At 37.3% G+C, this 22,214-nt stretch overlaps 2 protein-coding genes across 5 annotated transcripts in view; both read right to left on the bottom strand.

Annotated features, from left to right (window-relative positions):
• The window catches only part of hmbox1b (homeobox containing 1 b), a 28,215-nt gene extending 22,121 nt beyond the window's left edge, over positions 1-6,094 (bottom strand). For all 3 annotated transcript variants that reach the window (XR_015863850.1, XM_088403754.1, XM_088403755.1), the window contains exon 1: positions 5,925-6,094. The gene's annotated coding sequence lies outside the window, so the exon portion shown is untranslated. The remainder of the gene's footprint in view (positions 1-5,924) is intronic.
• A 2,159-nt stretch (positions 6,095-8,253) lies between these two features.
• LOC148407433 (kinesin-like protein KIF13B) overlaps positions 8,254-22,214 on the bottom strand; it is a 42,425-nt gene continuing 28,464 nt past the window's right edge. The window contains exons 35-42 of one of the 2 annotated variants that reach the window (XM_088403088.1): positions 21,895-22,047; positions 21,753-21,830; positions 21,563-21,619; positions 18,824-18,917; positions 18,661-18,743; positions 14,132-14,194; positions 11,570-12,770; positions 8,254-9,171 (exon numbers count right to left, since the gene is read on the bottom strand). In XM_088403088.1, the coding sequence (XP_088259214.1) occupies positions 8,924-9,171; positions 11,570-12,770; positions 14,132-14,194; positions 18,661-18,743; positions 18,824-18,917; positions 21,563-21,619; positions 21,753-21,830; positions 21,895-22,047 (1,977 nt within the window). In that variant the 3' untranslated portion in view covers positions 8,254-8,923. The remainder of the gene's footprint in view (positions 9,172-11,569; positions 12,771-14,131; positions 14,195-18,660; positions 18,744-18,823; positions 18,918-21,562; positions 21,620-21,752; positions 21,831-21,894; positions 22,048-22,214) is intronic. The other variant, XM_088403089.1, reaches the window with a different exon arrangement.

The following is a 22,214-nucleotide window of genomic DNA, read 5'->3' as shown; positions in this document are numbered from 1 at the left end:
CTGCTATTTTTGGGAACCAGCAAGCAACACACGCGGAGTGCCAGAGTCACCTTGACAGCTGATTCGATCTTAACATTCTGACCGCCGTTCTTTAACAGCTCTTGTATATGCACACCACCCACGCTCACTGCTTTTCATAAGCAATTTGCTATGCTAAAAATCAATGCGTCTAGAATAAGACTGCAGTACATTTTGTGCCAGCATAACCTAGAATGACGGGAATGAGAATGTGGTTAGGATTACTTTGAGTTTGGATAGATGCTTTACTGATACAGTAAGAAATTCTGGAATACATTTTGAAGGAATGGGGTGGTCACTTTATGTTTACTTATTATACTAAAAAGTACCTGTGGAAAAGCATGACTTCAGAAGAGTAATTCACTTAGTTAGCCAGTATCAGCAAAAAGTTTTGTCTGTAATTAATTTGACAATTTCATTATTTTTCCATGTACTGTACACTACAATTAATACCTATAAAGGTGTGGTCATTTTTATTTGGTAGCAAGAAGCAAAAGGCTTTTTTACAACGTGAATAAGGCATGAAAAATAATGCATTTATAACAATCATGGTAGAGTGAGACCATTTTTTTTTCAGGGCTACTACAAATATAAGGCCAAAAAATATGAGACCAATAAATGAGGTTTGGAGCCTATATGCATTTGCAGTTAAAGGGAAATAGTGGTGTCAATTAAAAAACAACAACAACAAAAAAAACCCAACTGTAAACTTTTTTGTTGAGTTGATTTAGTTTGATTTTTAAATAAATACATGTTTTAAATAGAAACCAGAAAAACATACTTTTAATTTGTAAATATAATTTAAAAAAACATTGATCCTTGTTAAATTTGAACAAATAGTTTGTTTAGGTAGCAGAAGGCAACACAGATTTATAAAATTTAAAAAAAAAGTACTGTAAATAGGTCCCTAGTTTTATGCAGTTAAAAAAAATTCTTCAAAATTTCTATAAATCATTAATGTTGTAAGTTAACTTCTTTGCTGCCAAACCAATGTCAAACAAACAAAAAAAAGTTGCAGCATGTTCCCAGGGTCAAAAGAATCTCTTAGAAAGTTAACTGAAAATTTAAATTAGAAATGGAGGAGTACAGATGTCAGGTACAGGCAATCCTCGGGTTAAGCAGTACTTGACCTATGTATGCTGTTCTGTTTCGACTTTATGATACACGAGTCTCATCTGCCATTTTATCTCCCGTAGCTGACTAGTAACCGTAATTTTCTTGGTATCCTCGCCGCTTTTATCCTCCTTTTCACGTCATGGCCTCAAAAATAGAAAGCAAAACCTGCTAGCGATGCTTGTCCAGTCAAGAGGAAAGCAATTCCAATGGAAACGAAGCTGAATCAAATCAGCTTCATCAATCAGCTCATCAAATGGTCTGAGAAAGGCAAGACGCCGATGTGTATTTGGATAGGAATTTAGACATTTAGGGGGTATTTTAAGGGTATTAAAGGGTTAATTCCGACTTACATGGAAATCCGGGTTACGTTGCCAGTGTGGGAGCGTAACTCGTCTGTTACCCGATGACTGCCCGTACTTGCTATCGTGCTAATGCCAGCCTTATTTCACGTTATCGTAATCAAAATGGCAGCCGTTACCAGTATCAGAAGCTAGAAATTAGAAGAAACAAAAAAATGATTATTTGTCCCAGTTTTAAGGCCCATTGATAGATTGGAATATATATTTGTCTGTTTTAAAAATGATTTGTCAGGTTTTTTTTCCCCTGCAAAACTTTAAGGATCAATCGTACTAGTGGTGTTGGTACAGGTGACTACATACTTGTAACTGATATCTGTCTGAAAAAAAGTAGAACCAAACATCCAAATTTTAAATAGATAGGTTACCTGAAGTCAACATTTTTAACTTGATAAATCAACTATCAGATTTTTTTTGAGAATGCGGATGCCAAAATTTGTCAAAATGCCAAATATGGGTGCAGATTGGCCCGATTGATTGTCCCTTGATAACATGGCCGCTGCAAAAAGAACTTGTCTGCAGTAAGACATTCTCAAACGGGTAAAATCTGAATTGTAGTGACTTTGGGTCAGCGTAATGAAACACATTTGCTGCATTATAAAAACTACTGTAAATAATTATCAAGCAACATTACACGGGAAAAGCTGGCACATGGCTATGATCAACAACATAAAGTGTCGCCATTATTGCCTTATACATACAAATCAATGCTGTATAATAGTTGGGAGTGTGAGTGGGTTCTTTGCTACTCTCAAAACAGAGAGTGATCATTAGCTTTCTCTTCAAGCCTTCACAGAGTTAACGATTCACAGTCTACATCCATAGCATGTTTCAACTCAAATCAGGACATGTAAAGCAACACAAAAGAACACCCACAAGAAATTCAAAGAGGCTGTGCAACTTACAGTGGACATTAAAAGTCTACACACACTTTTTCATGTACCAGATTGTGTACCAGATATGAAATACAGTTTTCTTAAAATTTAAACCAAGGCAATTTAAACCTTTTCCACTATTAATGTTCCCTATAACCTGTACTACGGTAGAAATAAAAAAAAATTCCAGATGGTAATGTAAATAATTAGGATAATGTGGTTGTACGAGAGTGCATGCCTGCTTTTCACTGTAGACATGGCTGTATTCAGCATTAATCACATTCAAATTATTGAGAGTCAGCGTACACCTGCCACTATATAAAGTACCTCTGATTAATCCAAAATTTTAAAAAACTCAAATGTTCTAATAGGTGTATTCAGACAATGTTGTAGTCACATCTTTTACCCATGTTCGGCCCAGAGCCTCTAGAGCATCAGAGGGCTCTCATTGTTCAAAGGTGATGAAACAAAGGTTGACAGGATCCCACATTAATGGGGGCCCGGGGCCAGTGCGCTGCTGTGTCGGGCAACTAACTTCTGGCAGGCAGCTACACAACAGGGCCAATGAGGGTTAATCCCAATTTTACTCTTAATAAATCATTGTCATGTCCAATGGGGGGTGGATTATTAAATTCCAGCCTCTGTTCTGATGGGTAAATTTAAACACATGACACCTTTTACATTGATGCAGCCATTCTGTAGTTCTGGTTTCTTCCCATTCCCTTTTGCTGTTTCTGCCTGGGAAAAGTATCACTTTTTGAGACAATATGATTGCTGAGAAAATAAAAACATCTGTAAAGCTCATTCAATTGTATTCCTACTTCTAACTGTCTCTTGGAACTTGTTTGGTGTCTGTCAATTTGTGTAAAGACATTCAGAAGACCACAGACTTATGCTGTAAATCAGAAGTGGCAAAACTTAGTCCTCTGAGCCACAATCCAGCCTGTTTTTGACATTTCCCCTCAACCAACACACCCAATATACTGTATTTTTCAGACGACAAGCTGCATCGAATTATAAAGCACAGTCTCAATGAAAATATATATTTTTCGAGAAGTTTCTACACATAAGGTGCATTGGGTTCCAAGGCAAAGCGGGTTATGATGCAGAGGAAACAAAACCAACCAAATAAGAAAATGAGTCAAACTGTATTCACGTGATTATAAAGTTCAATGTCAAATTTTGAAAAGTTAAAGCATTTTAAGTGCCCCTTATATTCCGAAAAATACAATAAACGTAAGGATCAGCATCCTTTATGAACTAACCCGATTAATGTGGGAAAACATTGAAATCATGCTGCATTGTCGCTCTCGAGGAATGGATTTGGCACCCCTTACCATACATGAATGGACTAACAATTGACCCCTCGTGGCTGATGCCAGAGGGCAGCCATCTTGCTATTATTACAGACAACTTAGTGTATTGTATGATATTCAGGGTCATCACTCAAAAAGGTTAAACATTTTGGCCATAATTCCAAATGGCAATTTTAGCACTAACACAACATTGCTGACCACCAAAAGCAAAACCATAACTACACTGCAGCTTCATGTTTGGGGGCTTTTTTCTTTTCTTTAGCCTGAAATGCAGCTGTCATTAAGACGGAATTCATCACGAACAGCTCAAATAGCATACCAACCAACGTGGCTGAAGAGAAACTGCATCTAAAGTTAAAGCATAACAATGACCCAGAGTGTGTTAATAAAAGGTAAAGGTGTTACAACAAACCATAAGAGGATATGCATAATTATTAGTGATGCATGGAATTTTCAGCCAACAAATAATTCAGACAAAAACGGCAAAAATAAACAAATAAATAAATAAAATGAGGGATTTGGTCAGAAGAATTAAAAAAGTCCCAAAAACGATGTTTTGAAGACATAAGAACCACATCCAGAAAGCGTCTGAATTTTAAACGAGCACACATGAAAAGGAGAAAAGCATCACTAAAAGCATCAGCAACTACTGTAAACCATTTCAGTGGGTCAGAAAAAAAAGCACTGCCGAGCTTCCACTTCTTTCCTTGTATGATGGACAAGCCAAAGTAAGACCTACCAAGGAAGACATTACATCACATTACACGGCAACGACATATTGTGAAGGCAACACAGTCTCATTGAAAAAAAAAAAATGTAATTGTTGATTAAGGATGCAACAAAACCGCCAATCAACCATGCTATTGTTGTATGATATGCCACAAATCTCCGGTGTTACCGCTCACCACTATGTATTATATGGTGAACGTGGGGCACTTAAATGCAGTTGACCATTTTAAACTCGACAGAAAAAAGATCTGTGATTGCATTAAATGTTAATAACTGCAAAAGTCTAAATAGTGAGGGCTTCCTATCATTCTATATAAGAGCTGACTTGTATGTATATAATGAGGGTAAATTTATTATGATGTTTTACCTAATTAAAATAAAAAGTTTATCTTGTCATTAATGTTTCAAATGTCTGATCAAATTACTAGAGGCTTCTGGATTCCATTCTAGTGGTTGTTTTGTCTATTAATCAAAAAAAAAAACAAATTCATATTCCCTTGTTATATATAATTATTATAACCTTTCCTACAAAAATGAATTAGTTCACTTTAAATGGGTATTAAACACTTAACAAAAATAGTATTCAGAGTTTTGTTTCATTTTCATCAGTCACTTACAGGCCTGTGCAGGATGAAGGGTGTGACGTTTGCAGTCCGCTCCCCAAGTCGATTGGCTGCCGTGAATCGACGTGAGAAAAAAAGTTTATTGTTTTCTTTTGGTATTTCGGTTTTTGGCCAAGCGTTTCATGTCGAGGCACCCCTATATTTAAAACAGGCCCAGACATTGCTTTTTTCCTCACTCTCTCTTTGAAACTTTAATTGTTTTTTAATTAGGTTTTCTTCTTGTAGTGATAAATTAAAGGTGAAGACGATGCAGACAGAATCGCCTAGTTTGCTTGGGGAATCGGTTTTTAAATGAGAAAATGTATTTTACACATTAAACCCCTTAAAAAAGGAGGGGGGGAATTTGAAGTCAGAATCGCGCATTCAATGCTTGTTACTGACAGGTTACATTCATTCGGGGGTGACATATCCTACGTTTTATAAAGTGTAAAGTAGTTCCTTCCAAGTTACGACCCACCCAGCCTGGATTTTAGTTGTAGTTAGAACCCCAAGTTTGTCTTTCGTTGAAACACTTGAGGGCAAACCAAGACAACTGATGCCAGTTTTCACGCCCTTTGCCCAGACAGCTAATGTTAGCAAATGTTGCTGTGACACACAAATACAGTCCAATGTTTCCGTAAATGATAAACAAACCACCACAAAGGGGAAAAACATTAGCCATACGCTAATGGGTGCATCGGCCCAAGGGCAGCATAAATAACCAATAAGAGTAAATTGATGGTTTTGGCAACATGAATACAGTTTGCGCTAGCTAGCGTGAGATGCTAGCCGTGCCAACGCGATGACTAGCTGACGTTAGACGCGCCGGCGGCGACGGCTGCTGCTAGCGATGGTTTTGATATTAATATAACAACCTTTCCAGTATAGTGACTGCCAAACTACGAGACTTACCTCGGTTTAAATTGTCCACTTCACCATCTAACTTGAACAAACGACCAAAAGCTCACGTCGACTTAAAGTAAGGCCCGGTGTTAACGCAGTTTAATGTCAGTGCCCTGTTCGACTCTTTTCCAAGGATTTCTAATCAGAGGCGAATTATTTGCCTCTCCGCTTTGTCTGTCTGACAACAGCCATATTGACAAGTACCACTTTCGAGGAGCTCAGAGGGAATTGTAGTTTTCTCTGCAAAAAAACTCTCCGACATCCGACGGAGTTCTTGGGAGTAAAAACTACAAATCCCCTAAAGGAGGAAGAGGAGGGGTGCCAATGGCCCAGCGCTACAGTTGGCACTGGATTGGGAGCGGTGCATTTACAGTTATGTATTCCCTCTCGGCATATTATTCGATTCTGTTTCATAGTCTTTCCGAAATTATGCTAAAAAAAAGATGATTCACTGAGTCACATGATTTGCTTTGCAATATAGTATCTTATAATAATTTACAATATTGAGTCATGATAATACATTACTTATACCATACAAAATAAAACTCCGAACAAGCCATGCATTGCAATTAAAACAAGTATTAATTAAATGTATTTTTACAAGTGTAATGTTACTTAAAACATAATGATAGGTCTGACATTGTGGTAAAAACACGGCTTGGGGCCACATGCAGCCATCTGTCTTTGGCTGACCGGCATAGGGACCATTAATTTAAAAAAAACAAAACACAATATTCTGCATTTATTATAAAGGGTTTTTAAATTGTGTCAGAAAAGCTACAATTTGTGTTTACGACACTACATTTTGTGATTTTTCCGATCCCCTTGCCCCAAGAAACGGATCCAGAGCATCCCAAATGCGCTCATGGTGTTCAATGGCTATGCAAGGACTGCTGTTTTCAGCTTCCATAGAATTGTGTACAGTTCATTGCAACATGAACATGATGTTCTTGAATGTATGGCACAGTGGGCCTCAGGATCGCATCACAGTATCGCTGTGCACATGTGTTCTTCGTTCATAACATAGGCATGCCTATACAGAAACCATTCCACCACCCTAGGTCTCCTGATCCATCAGAAAACCGCTCACCCCCACAACGGAACTGTAATTCATCCGTGAAGAGAACACCACTCCAATGTGCTGGACTCAATCGGATATTAGCATTTGCCCACTGGATTATGACAGCGAACTGGAGTCAGGTCAAGATCCTGATGAGGATGGCAAGCATGCAGATTGAGCTTCACTTAGACGGTTTCTGCAGAAAATTCTTTGGTTATGCATACGAACTGTTTCCGTAGCTGGTTCGTCACAGACGATTCTGGATGTAAACATGCTGGATGTGAAGATCCTGGGCTGGTGTGTTTACACATGGTCTGTGGTGGTGAGGCTGGTTGGATGTACTGATTGCAAGTACATTAAAACAGATTTGAAAATATGTTCAAACGTACTTGGACAAGAGATACCTAACAATGACGATGCTTAAGGTCTTAGAAGTCGAGATCTTTCATTTTAATCGGAGGTGGGCAAGTTACATTTTTTTGTTGGTCCGACAGTCAACAGAGCCCTATCCCATTTCCGTCATCATCTGTCAGTAATTTTTTTTAAAACCAGAAATTGAAATTGTCAATCAGTCATTGTATTTTTGCCCAACCTGCCACCAAACCACCAACCTGCCACCAAAGAAGGTGAATTTTGACTTTTTAAAATTTTTTTCTGGTCCGTCATTTGTCAGGCGTTGGTCTACCTCATACTTTTTTTTTCTGTTTTTGTACTTACACTTAAAGTTAACACCATGTATATGGTTGTACAGTTACATTGCAATTGAAACACAACACAGTAATATAAGTGTAACACGAAACAAAGCCAGCTAACGGGTTTCACCCTAGGCTATAATACAGCATATTTATTATTCCACATCTGAGGGAATGCGGGGGTCAAGTGTGCAATTACCAATCATGTCCACTGGATGCATTATCATGCTTTACATCAGTGGTCCCCAAACCCTGGTCCGGTCCGTGGATCAACTGGTAGCAGGCCGCGTGGGCTGCACTCGAAATAATGTTTTGGAGATGATTTGGGCACGAATGCACGTCAGGCGACGCGTTGGCCGCGCGCGGTCACGAGAAGCGAAATTTCGCCTTTCGCTTGAATTTTTTTGTTTGTTTGTTTTTTTTTTACTTTTTCCGCGTTTTGCGTCACGACAGCCAATCAACATCGGGAACATTCAACGGCTCTTAGAATTCTGGCTCTTTCACTTTGATGCACATTTGTAAAAATGTGTAAGTCTATGTTATCCTCACAAATAATGTACTGTTAAGACCAAAAAAGTTGAATACATTGCCGTGTTCAAGTTACTTTACTGAAGAGGACCATCACCTTCTGGCATCAGAGCTCAAGTAAGCTAAGGCACACTGAGCATGAGTAAGAAAAAAAATATTTACATTAGAAGTTGGAGCAATACAGTCAGATGTCCAAAGTCCATGATCATTTTGTCTGAAAATGAATAAATTCATTGATTTAAAATCACAGTATTGAAAAAAAAACAAAAAAACAAAACATCCATAGGTTTTACGCCCTTTCTTCATTAAAGATAAAAACCTCTTTGCATAGCTCATGTTTTGGCTTCTCAAGAGTCAGCAAGGCACACAAAACATCAACAAACAAACATACAAACAAAAAAAAATAACATGAATAATCCATAAAGGTAATTTTAGAAAGTCAACCCTAGAGCAGTAAAACACTTTTGTGAATCCACCTTAAGATTCTAAATACATATGTTCAGGTACTGTAAAAACAAACAACAACAACAAAAAAACTATTCTTGGCAAAAAAAGAGACAAGCAAGTGAGCGAATTAACACACAACCTGAAATGAAAATTGGGAAAATGGGTTAGATCAGCATACAAACATATTTTACATGTTAGGTCACTTTTACAACATCAAATATGTGACATAGAAAATGCTTCCAACCCAAATCTGCGCATTTGAGCCTCCTTACACCTTCTTGTTAAGAGTTTTTCTGGTCGTCTGCATTATTGCGAGCAGACGATGTTACAAAAGCACCGTCACCTTTGGCCAGAGCGGTGAGTGTTGCCAGATTCGGAGTGGACCCAGATAAATTGGCGCTGCGACGCTTCTGCTGATGTCGACGACGTTTGGCGCCACCACGGCTCACCCTGTCCGGCCGGACTAGGACTCCGTAACCGGGATTACAGTGGAAGTAGTGCTTCCCGCCGACCGAGCCGTCATTCTTTCCTGGGAAAGTCAAACAGACATGATAACTGCTGTAAAGATGAGTGTTTTTGTGTTTTCTGAGAAATGTGCCAAGACGAGTTGACTGTGTGTGTAAATGTGTGTGTGTGTATATATACTATATGTATATATATATGTATATATATATATATATGTATATATATATATATATATATATATATATATATATATATATATATATATATATATATATATATATATATATATATATATATATATATATATATATATAAATTGTATAGACATATTAAAAATCGGTATCAAAATAGTATAGTAAGTGCAACATATAGAAAATATGCATGTATGCAATTAAACAACATCAAAAATAAAAAATATATAAAGGGTTGGCCCTAGTGAGGGTAGGCTAGGCTACCTTAGCCTTCTACGTTATTCTTGATTATCTCTAGCTTCGTTTCCATATAAATCATCTTCTTACTTCTCTCTTTAATATCAATAGCAATCTTGGGACCCATAGCTAACCAATTAAAGTTTGAATTAAGCAGTAAAACGTACAATAAATAGACGTATGAGCGCGAACACATCCAACATGGCGGTGACGCATGCGCACTCACCGCCATGTTGGATGTGTGGTAATGCGAAAGAAATGGCGTAAAGAGGGGACAAAAAAAAACGTTGCGGTCCATGTCGTGAAGTAAAAAAGAAATGTAAGGCCGGGAGTTCCTTAACCAGGGGTTACTGTATATGCTATGTGTATGTATGTGTGTGTATATATATATATATATATTTGTATATGTGTATATCTATATCTATATCTATATATATATCTATATATATATCTATAGATATCTATATACCTATATCTATATATATCTATATATATATATATATATATATATATATATATATATATATATATATATATATATATATTAGCTATGTGTGTGTGTGTGTGTGTGTGTGTACATATATACTGAATATAAAATTTTCTGTGTGGAGTTTGCATGTTCTCTTTGAGCCGGCGTGGGTTCTCTCCGGGGACTCTGGCTTCCGCCCACACTTCGAAAACATGCACGGCAGGTGTATTGGACACTAAACTGTCCTTAGTTGTGATTGGGTACGTGAATGGTTGTTCATATCTGTGTGCCCGGCAAATGGCTGGCAACCATTTCCGGGTGTCTCTCACATACAGTTGGGATATGCACCAGTTTTTGTTTTTTTTTCATTATGCTCTATGTAGACCCACAACTAAAAAAAACAGGCATTCTGAATTATACTTTGTAGAATGTGAATTAAGCAGCAAAATCAAGTTTCACAACCTTAATTTTGATGCATATTTTGCTTTTTTGTTACTAATTTTTAAAAGGAATATTCCTTTCAGCATTGTCTGTATAGTTTGTTTTGAGAAAAAAAAAGTGGACTCTGGATCTATTTAAATGTTCTCAATAGGAAATATTGTTTTAAAAGATCAGCAAATCAATGGGCGACCAACGTCACATAATTTATCATTATCTTGCTTTGAGAGATCACTCTACTTTTACGTTTAACCCTCAATCATCTTAGCTGGTCTGCTTACATCTGGCGACACAATGAAATGGATTGTGGGACCCTCTGCTTTTGTGGTGTTTGGAAGCAAATAAAGCAGTGATATAATCTCAGTGTCAAGTGGATGCACAGATTCTAATTATCGAATGAGTACTGCAGTGTTAATACTCTCACTTTTATCTATCACATCCTCCAGAGCAGTGGTTCTCAAAGTGGGGTCCGTGAAATAATTTGGGTTATTAATAAAAAACATAGAAATACATCTGTGTTAATTTCTTCAATAAAGCAACCAATTCAACCAATTTAACTCAAATTTTGTATGTGTTTTTTTTTTTTTTTTTTTTTTAAAGAGTCCAGACATTCAATCCCAGATTCTTAAGTATCGATTTAATACTTAAGTATCTGGGATTTAATGTCCGGACTCTTAAAAAAAACATGAAAATACATCCTTGGCCTAGAATGAGTTCTTTTTTTTTTTTTTAAATGTACAAATGTTGAAATTTGTCAAAAGCATTTTGTGTCTACAATTGCTTGCTAAAAAGACAATGAAGCCAGCAAAAGTAAAGCAGCATTTTATTTTATCATGTTTTTTTTTTGTCTAAATGATTGGAAATCCACTAGGTTTGTTGTAAGGGGGTGTGCAATTTGCAATTTTTATTTTCAAAAAGGACACTTAAATTTTGAAAGTAGTAATGATATAAACCATCATTTTGTTTTGTTTCTGCAAATATTTGCAATGATGGGGGGAGGGGGTCCATGGAAAATTTGCTTTCTAAAAGGGGTCCCTGATTCCAAAAGGTTTGAGAACCTCTGCTCCAGAGGTTTTATGAATTCTATCCAGTGCTTCGAGTAGTAAAAACAGACCACATCCACTCACCTGCAGGTACCTCAAGTTCCACACCCACCCACATTCCCTCTGCAAAGTCCGTGGGTCCGACGTAGCGCACAGTGCCCCGTTTATTGGTCCCGACAGTGACAAATTCCCCTTCTTTCATCCAGTCAGGAAGAGTGACCTCAGCAGCAGAATCTTCCTCCTCGCAGTCTAAGATGAGCTCCAAAGGCTCAGTAAGATTGGGGTCCAATTTTGCAGAGTCGCTGGTCTCATTGTGAGCAGGCCCCTCTTCTGGCTCACCGACTATACCCTGGAAGGACTTGAGGTCTGATGACTGGACTTTCTGAATCTTGAAAGGCATGACTACCGCAGGAGATTTGGAGGGCATGTTGGGTTCATCTAATGCATCAAGTGTTGTTTTGTTGTGGAATTCATCACTAGATGAAGCTGGGATGCTAGAAGCACTGCAGTTCTTTATAGCGGATTTTTCCGGCGAACGAAGTGGATCGGAATCCTTCATTGGCACTGGAGGCATTTCTGAAGACATTTGGGTTAAAACAGAAGCAGGAATTTCAGAATCCTTCTTAATTAGATCTTGTTTGAGTTGTTCATTCTTCTCTACTGCTTCTTGAATTTCTTTAGTTGATTCTTTCATATTCATTTGAACACTTTCCTTAAAAGCTTTTGGTTTTGAGTCTGTTGGTTGTGGCTCTTGTAATATGAATGAATCCATCAGTGGCAGCGCATTGTCTAATTGCTCTGATTGCAATGCTTCACGTTCCAAAAGCACAGGTGTGGTCTGCATATTAGACTCTACACATAGAGCAGGGGCTTTGACTTCCTGTTCTACAAGAGATGGATTTGTTTTTTGGTTATTAGGATTTACAGATGGATTGTTATTTGGTTTAGAATGTGGCAGGTCTGTGTTCTCTGCAGCTGCCTGGAAAGACTCCTGAGGTTCAGATGCAGAGACAAAGTCAAATTGCAAAGGGAGTCTCTGTATGACTTTCTTTTCTTCTTCATCCGTCACCGCTGCAATACAGTCGGGCCTATGGCCTGACGATGGAGGAAGGTCCCAGCTTAATGTGTAGACATCTGAAAGAGTCGTTGTGGACACACTTGTTGAAATGTAACCGCTTGATGCTTCACTCATTGAGCTCTGGGTGGAGTCTTCTGTCTCTGGGATGATTGGTGGAGGAAGAGGCACAGTTCTGGGTTTTTCTTGGTCGATTTCCTCAGTGGGAACCTAAAAGTTAAGCAATTTTCAGGAAATGTATATTTTGTCTGGAATTAATTTCATGACTAAAACATGTCTCATGTACGAATAAAACTTTTAAAAACAAACCTTTCCACTCACTGTCGACTGAAAATTACTGTACATCACATGTGCTCAAGGTTGAGGTAACAACCAATCACAGCTCAGCTTGTGACTGTCACATGACCAAAACCAGAAAACAGAAATATATGATTGGTCAAGCCTTGAACACATGTGATGTCAGGAAGTTGAAAATGTGTTTTTAAAAGTTCAGGCTAAAACGGGATCTTTGGTTTATGACGGAAAATAGAGAAAACAACCGTCATTGCTGGGGTTATGTTCCTTAACGCAGTGTTTTACCCTTACACTACCGTTGGGACAATGCGTCCCACAGGTTTTCAAAAAATGGCAGTGGGTACAGAAATGGTAGCAATAAGATGAAATGGCATCCCAGCCCTTCATTACACTTATCTACACATTCTAGTGGCATTCAGCAACTTTTCCATCCACAACAAACCAGTACTGGGTCCACTGTCAACAAGGTAACTTGTGTTGTACAATTGTCGTCAATTAATCATCTCCTACTGCGAAAATACATTGATAATATGTGACATATATGTGTGTTACTATAGATTACACTGATTACTATGTATTGTAGGCTTTTGGTGATTATTTTCACTTCTCTGGCAGATTTATTTTATTATTATTATTATTATTTTTTTTTTATATGAAATACTGATGGGACAAAAAAAAATCCCAGGGCCTGTAACTATAAGTGGAAGTGAGAATTTTTTAAACTAATCTTCCAAGTATCCTAGACTTATGAATAAGTAATATATGCCATAAGTTTTATTTTTTCTGAAAAAGAAATTGTGAAAGAGTTAAAAAAAAAAAGTGCAATTTGATCATTTACCACAGCACACCTGACTATACCTCACGTAGCACTACTCTGCTGCGGGACAGTGAGTATTTATAAAAAGTTTTAGTTTACATGCTCAAGATTTTGGAGCCGATTACCGATCAGTAAAGCTGTTCCGATATACTCTTCACTTCCGATATTAGATATACAGATATATCAAAACTATATTTGGCATATGATGGAATAGGGGATTGTCATCATGAATGTGCAAATGACAAATCTGCATCAACTGTGTGATGCCATCATACAATAATTTCTGAGTATGAGTTTTGAGAATTTCAACAATACAAGGCAAACTAAAGGCAAAAAAAAAAAATAAGAGTCCAGCCAAATCTTAACATCGTGTACCAAAATAAAGGTCAACATATGACTTAATATTCACAAAGGGATGAGTCATGCTTGATGTCTACAGCATATGAGAACTCCAACTTACTTGCTGGGATGTGTTCATTCCCTCTTCAACACTGGCTGACTGCACCATGATACGAGGCACATTCTGCAACAGAGGAGCAGATTTAAAGACTTGATTAAAATTTTCTAAATGGTCTCACGATGGACTCAGAAGGGGACTTCTCTTTTAAAGTCTCTGGACCAGCACTTTTTCACCAAGCATCTTACAAAGACCATGCTTGTGCAATTTACTACTGTGAAGAAATCAGAACTCAGGCATCAGTGAGCCAATCAAACTGAAATGGAGCATGTGGGGGAGAAAAAAATAAAAAAAAATCGGGTGATCCGCAAGGCAGGCAGTGAAATCACACCGCCTAAAGAACATGAAAGTGGGATAGCTAACCAGGCCATCTGTTTTATTGTTAGACCTTCACTTTTCATTCATGTAATGAGGTCTGTATATTCATGTTTCACAAAGAGAAACAACATGTATTTCGTGTTGTGATTAGCACCAAAGATGGTAATGCGAGACAAATATTTGTTTATAAGATCCCTCAAATAGACAATCACGGTAAAACAATCAGGGTAATGGGAGTGTAATTATGATTGCACCCATAATCGTTTATTTCTATTCAGTTTTCCTGTACTGCCACTCGACATGAGCTGTTAGCTGATGAAATATTGTGCCATTTGCTTTTAAAAATGTTTTTCCCTCACTGAACAACATGATAAATACTGTATCACAATCTCAAATCTGAAGCTTTTTTATGCCTAATGACTTACAATCGGCAGCAGCACACAAGCTGATAAATGAATTAAACGCATGCATGGCAGACGTCTCAATCTGAGCGATGTGCTTTGTTCTTCATGCAGCAGATGAGAATGAAAAGGAAATGTTGAGCAGCAGCAGCAGCAGTAGCAGCACAACCTACATGGACAGTAGAGAGCAGGTCAAACACATCTATCCTGTCCTGCTGGGGTTCAGGACAGCCAACCTGAAAGTTGACACATATGCAAGATGCCACCTTGAAATACAGTGAAACAGTCCACACGTGACGAATTACCCTTCATTCTTTACAAAATCTTTTATGACTATAATTTTTCAGGCCATGGGGCACACCGAAAATCCTTTTCAGAAATGAGTGTACCTTTTAATATGATGTACTTTATGCATGGATGTCTGCTTTTTGGTTTGTAGTCTTTCACTCATCTAAATGCTAGCAGGCATATATGTTTTCGTCAGACTGAAAGTAAAGTCTTGATTCCATGTCTAAGATTCATGCAAAGTGTAGTCCCAGTTAGCCTAATACTACACTGAACACAAACTGCGCATTTTTGGCTGCGGTTTTCCAATGTTACAAAGTAAGACCAAGAGATAAACGACCCAGCCAAATTGTAATAGTTATTGAGGTTGAGCAATAAGAGTTGGACAATGGTGAGCACACTGACTTGTTTACAGCTGTTGAACCAAAATCAAGACAGCATTGAGCATTAGCCATAATAACAACACAACCAAATATTGACGAGTGATGTTCAAACACATGTTTCTGTGCTGGAGAAGCAATCCCTGTGTAACTACACAGCAAAAAAAAGCAAGTGGGACATGCAGCACCGCCCGATATTTCACATCCTGTTTGAATGATCAATTTGTCAATTACAGTAGAACACAACCAAATCATTTTTGCAGCCAGAAATTTTTCACAACAGGGGACCTTTCACTATAGGAAATATATGACTTGGATGTAAACATAAAAAACCTGTTTTAACAACAGTATGACTGATGTTAAAAACAAAATCAACATTTAAAAAAATATGAAAGAAATTTCCAAATTTACAATAAGCATTCATTTTCATACTTACATCAATTTATTGCATAATGTCTTTCACATTGCTTCATCCATTTTTTTATCTTTATTACTTTTATCCTGTCTTCAAGTATTAAACTTGGTTTAACCCAGATGTTTCTGCAAAATCAGCACGTCAAATGACGTTTTTCAGGAAACCACGCCCCTCCGCGCGGAGTCTACGCGGAACAGATTTTCACAAACGTGTATCTTCCAGAATTTATTTACGACGGACAACATAGCAGACGAACTATTCCTTATAGGATTTCAATACACTGAATGTTGTCTGAAAATAATACAGTGATCTAAATACTGTAAACAACTCCTGGCAGGCACCACGTTGGGAAGAGATGAGGAGTCTGTTTAGAATCTAAACAGACTCCTCATCTGTTCCCAACGTGGTGCGTCGAACTCCAGTCCTCGAGGGCCGGCATCCTGCATGTTTTCCGGTTTTCTTTCCCCAACACACCTGATTCAAATAATTAGCTCATTAGCAAGCTCCGCAGGAGCTTCAAAATGATCCCAATCATTTGAATCAAGTGTTTTGGAGGGAACAGGTTTGAAAACATGTAGGATACCGGCCCTCGAGGACTGGAGTTCGACACCTGTGGTTTAGATCATTTAAATCGACCAGGATTCTCTACCTCTGTTATAGAGTAGTGTTGTTTGTATGCTGTAGAGTCAATTTACTGACACCTACAGTATGGGAGAATATCGTCTGACTGCTGGGAAAAGCTGCTCCAAGTATATAGTGCTTCAAAAGTATAAACCAAGCTAGACTTTTCCTGCAAGGTTATTTTCACCGTAGTGAATTTCAGCGCACCGCAAATGCAGAAAAAAAACCATTTCATATTATGCAAAAGGATGATTTTTCCTTGTATGAGGAAGTAAGAAGGAAAGGCTTTCATGGATTTTTTTTTCCCACACTGGTGGAATGGCACAAGTAGAATAAACTATTGAACATATAATGTGAAAATGTATTAAAGCATACCCTTCATCAATAGATATATAGTATTGCCTAAAAATTAGTGGTGGCCGATAATATCAATAAAACAATATATTGTGATATGAAGTGACGCAATACACATATGTATGTATTGCAAAACGGCGTTCAGTTTTCAATAAATCACACATCGATTGTGAAATGTTTTTTTTTAAGTCAATCCAGTCCGGAGTTGCTTTCATATCATGATTTTTGTCATATTATTAATTTTATGAGTTTTACATGTAAATCATTCCAAACGCTTCAAAAACACTACAATAAATGTTACAACACATTACTGTGCGAGTGAGGCGATGTTCCAAAGCAAAAGCGGCAGCAGAGGAGGAGGGCAAACAGCAGAAAAAGAAAACTTTTTGATACAAAGATAACATTTACGTCATTTCTGCCATTGCAGTCATATCTCGGGCTTCCACACAGTGTTCAAATCATCCGTAGTAAACTCCTTTACGTGTTCCCGAGAAGTGCAATAACATCCGAGCAGCCATATTAACGAGCAGTAGAATCTCATGTTGCGTTTAATTCAAATGGGGATTTTCGTTTATGGCTGAAGAGCAAAAATGGCAGAAAAAAAAAAAAAAAAAAGAGTATAAAGTGGTGCGCAATAAAAGGCATTTGTGACAAAGTGCTACCTCTGTATTCCTGTAATCTCAACTGCTGTGGACATATTATCACAGTGAAGGACATGCTTGAAATTTAAAAAAAAATGCTGTGTTTTTTTTTGTTTTAATAAGAATGTTTAACGTGCTCATAGATGTCAATGGGTGGCTTCCTTGTGTTTTTTTTCAGTCACTGTATATGCCATCATTTTTTTTTAAACATTGCAGAATATATCACAATACGTATGGCAACACACCTTTGCTGTATCGCAATATATTTTTAAGACACAATACCCAGCACTACTAATAAAACAGTGTGTCTAATGGTCCAAAAATTGTAGAATATTGAGAATTTACAATACAGGCCGGTTAATCAGTTGGGTCAAAGTCTTTTTGAGGGGTGCTTCAACTACTGCAGTAGCAACCTGCTCAAGAGAGTTTTGAATGCTTTGGCACACAAATTCCTTGATTAGTTTCTCTCTGTAGGCCGCAGAAAGAAGCCACAGACTATGGCTTAAGGTGCTCATCACACAACTGGAGTGCTGTCGGGTTTTTCCGCAGTGAAGTGCTTCGAGATCGACGTCTTGATAGCACAAGCATGACAAGGTTCACCTGCTCCTAATTACAGCTCCTTTTACACAGTGTGTTCCTGTCTCAGTGGGGGTTGTTTGGAACAATCTCGGCTTTCATCACAAACAGCACATTATAAAACACATTATGCAACCCATCAATCATTTGCACTATAAGTGGTGCTACTTTGCATTTCTAAACTGCTCTCTCTAAATTATAAAACAAAGTTACAAAATGACTCATTTTCATCAGGATGACAGTGTTTCATAGGAGCCACATGGTGCAATATTTTCACAATTTCAATCAGTGTTCAAGTTTCATTTTAACATATCGATGTGTTTTCAGCAAGACATCCAGACTTACAGTGCACTTTGTGTCTATTTTTCCTTTTCGCTTCATTTTTATTTGACATGATTATGCTTCTGTAGAATGATGAAAAATGCGAGATCATGGGCTGGTGGAGCAGTATTAAGTAAATTCTAAAGTAAATTGTATGCAATATGTCCCTTTAAGTCTAGAGTGTGGTGATAAACATGAAATCTTGAGGTGAAAAGACTACCTGCTGAGGGTCGGTTGCTTGGTCTCCACTATCTTCTTTGCCACCAGAAAGCAGTGATTTCAGGAGATGAGGCACTGTCTTCACTGGAGAAAAAGAAGATGGAATAGGATGATTTTGGTTTGACAAAAAGTCAGTAAGAAAAGGCCAATAAATGAAATCGCACCTGAGTCTGGGTTCAGGCTGTATGATGTAGAGTTGGGCATCGTGCGCCTGGACTGAGAAGGAGCAGCAGAGAGGTCCTGGTGACTCTCCCAACCCTATACAGACACATAAACAATATGATAAACAATAACATGTTAGGAGGCTGTGCCATTTACTGCAATTCTGCTAAAACACTTTACTGATTTTATTTTACTGACTGTTTCATACACTGGTTCTTCTAAAAAAAAAAAAAAAAAAAAGCATATTGTGATTAAGTTAATAACTTTCTGTAATGAACTGATAAACATTTTAGATTCACTATATACAACTGACATCGTTCAAGGCTTTTATTGTTTTAATATTGATGATTATGGCAAAAAAGTAAAGAGAAACCAAAAATACCTATATCAAAAATTAGCATATTTCATCCAACCAATTTAAAAAAGTGTTTTTGATACAAAAATGTCAACCTTCAAATGATTATGTTCACTTATTCACTAAATACTTGGTCGGAAATTGTTTTGCAGAAAAGACTGCTTCAATGCGGCATGGCATGGAGGCCATCAGCCTGTGGTACTGCTGAGGTGTTATAGAGGCCCAGGATGCTTTGATAGCAGCCTTAAGCTTATCCACAGTGTTGGGTTGAGTGTCTTTCAACTTCCTCTTCACAATATCCCACAGATTCTCGATGGGGTTCAGGTCAGGAGAGGTGGCAGGCCAATTGAGCACAGTATTACCATGGTCAGTAAACCATTTACCAGTGGTTTTGGCGATGTGAGCAGGTGCCAGGTCGTGCTAAAAAATGAAATCTTCATCTTCATAAAGCATTTCTGCAGAAGGAAGCATGAAGTGCTCCAAAATCTCCTGCTATCTAGCTGCATTGCCCCTGCCCTTGATGAAACACAGTGGACCAACACCAGCAGGTGACATGGCACCCCAGACCATCACTGACTGTGGGTACTTGACACTGGACGTCAGGCATTTTGCCATTTCCTTCTCCCCAGTCTTCCTACAGACTCAGGCACCTTGATTTCCGAATGACATGCAAAATTTGCTTTCATCCGAAAAAAATACTTTGGATCACCGAGCAACAGTCCAGTGCTGCTTCTCTGTTGCCCAGGTTAGGCGCTTCTGTTTCTGCGACTGTTTATGGTTCAAAAGTGGCTTGGCCTAGAGAATGCAGCAACTGTATATCATTTCCTGCACACACCTGTGCACGGTGGCTCTGGATGTTTATTCTTCAGAGTCAGTCCACTACTTTGGCAGATACCCCAAGGTCTGGAATCAGCCTTTCTCTGCAATCTTCCTCAGGGTCAGGTCACATCTTCTGGTTGTGCAACATTTTCTGCCACACTTTTTCCCTTTCCACAGACGTCCCATTGAATTGCCGTGATACGGCACTCTGGGAACAGCCTTAATTCGCCCAGAGATTTCTTTCTGTGTCTTACCCGCTTGCTTGAGGATGTCAATGATGGCCTTCTGGACAGCATTCAGGTTGGCAGTCCACGATTGAGGTTTTAAGTAATGAACTACGTGGGCAGTTTTTAAAAGCCTCAGGAATCCTTTTGTAGGTGTTTTGAGTTAATTTCTTGATTCAGATGATTAGGTTAACAGCTCGTTTAGGTACCTTTTCATGATATGCAAATTTTTTAAGATATGAATATTGGGTTTTCATGAGCTGTACGCCAAAATCATCACTATTAAAACAATAAAAGACCTGAAATATTTCAGGTGTTGTGCAATGAATCTAAAATATATGAAAGTTTAATTTTTATTATTACATTATGGAAAATAATGAACTTTATCAGAATATGCTTTTTTTTAAGATGGACCAGTATATATATATATATATATATATATATATATATATATATATATACATATACACACATACACGCGGGCTCAAAGAGGACATGCAAACTCCACACAGAAAGTTTTATATACAATACAGTATATGTACACACACACACACACACACACACACACACACACACACACACACACACACACACACACACACACAGTATATATGTACGCACACACACACACACACATTCATACATACATACACATATATATATATATTATATATATATATATGTGTGTGTGTGTGTGTGTGTGTTGTATATATATATACAATACTCAGTGTATATATATATATATATATATATATATATATATATATATATATATATATATATATATATATATATATATATATATATATATATATATATATATATACACTCATATATATATATATATATATATACATATATATACACACATATATATATATATATATATATACATATATATACACACATATATATATATATATATATATATATATATATATATATATATATATATATATATATATATATATATATATATATATATATATATATATATATATATATATATATATATATATATATATATATATATATATATATATAGATTGTAAGTCAATCTTTTCTTATGGGAAAATTGCTTTCGGTGTTCGAACAAATCGGTGCTCGACCACCACCTCAGAACGGATTATGGTCGAGTACCGAGGTACCACTGTGTGTATATATATATATATATATATATATATATATATATATATATATATATATATATATATATATATATATATATATATATATATATATATATATATATATATATATATATATATATATGTATGTATGTATGTGTATAGATGTAAAAAAATTAGGAATACAAGATGAAGCTTAAGTATTATGCTCCTCACCTTGAAGTCACCAAGTTTATGAGTTGAAGAGAATACATCCAAATTGCTGGCTGAGAGCTGGGTGGAGAATTTCAGAAGCAGCATGTAGTAGAGCGTTAGTGACAGCAGTAGAGGCCAAGGGCAGCAAGAACCACATAGAACCACGTAAGATGTTACCCAGCGATGTGTCTGCAGTAAAGGTTTCACTTACCCGGTTGACATTTGGTGAGCTGAGGCAGCGTCTGGAAGCTTTCCCCTTGACTGCTAGTTGCTCCCTCACTGTTACTTCCTATGCACAAAAGTTACAAAGTTAGAGAGGCAGTATTTTACATGCTGTGTATGCATGCCACAACCTGTCGCAGTCTGTCGAGGGTCAGGATGTTCTCCACAGCCAGAACACTGCGCAAGTATTTCTCTATGGCTGCCTCACTGTCACCCGACTGATCATCATCTGTGCTGGCGGCCAATCGGGCCAACATCTCTCGGTCTTCTGGCCCGTGAAAGTCCTGGAGAAGCAATTGTACGAATCAGTAAAATGGAAAGTAATAAGGAAAATATAATCAGTTTACAGGTTTTTTTTTTTTTATACTGTAAAACAGGATGAAAATGTTTCTTGTTTTGTTTGATGAATAATTTATTCACTATTCATTAGTCTAGTAATTGTATATTCATT

This window comes from Hippichthys cyanospilos, chromosome 20, assembly GCF_059441005.1.
Source record: "Hippichthys cyanospilos isolate Australia breed blue-spotted pipefish chromosome 20, RoL_Hcya_1.0, whole genome shotgun sequence".
Taxonomy (NCBI): domain Eukaryota; kingdom Metazoa; phylum Chordata; class Actinopteri; order Syngnathiformes; family Syngnathidae; genus Hippichthys; species Hippichthys cyanospilos.
Note: the sequence above shows the minus strand (reverse complement) of the source record. Positions and strands in the feature narration are given on the sequence as shown.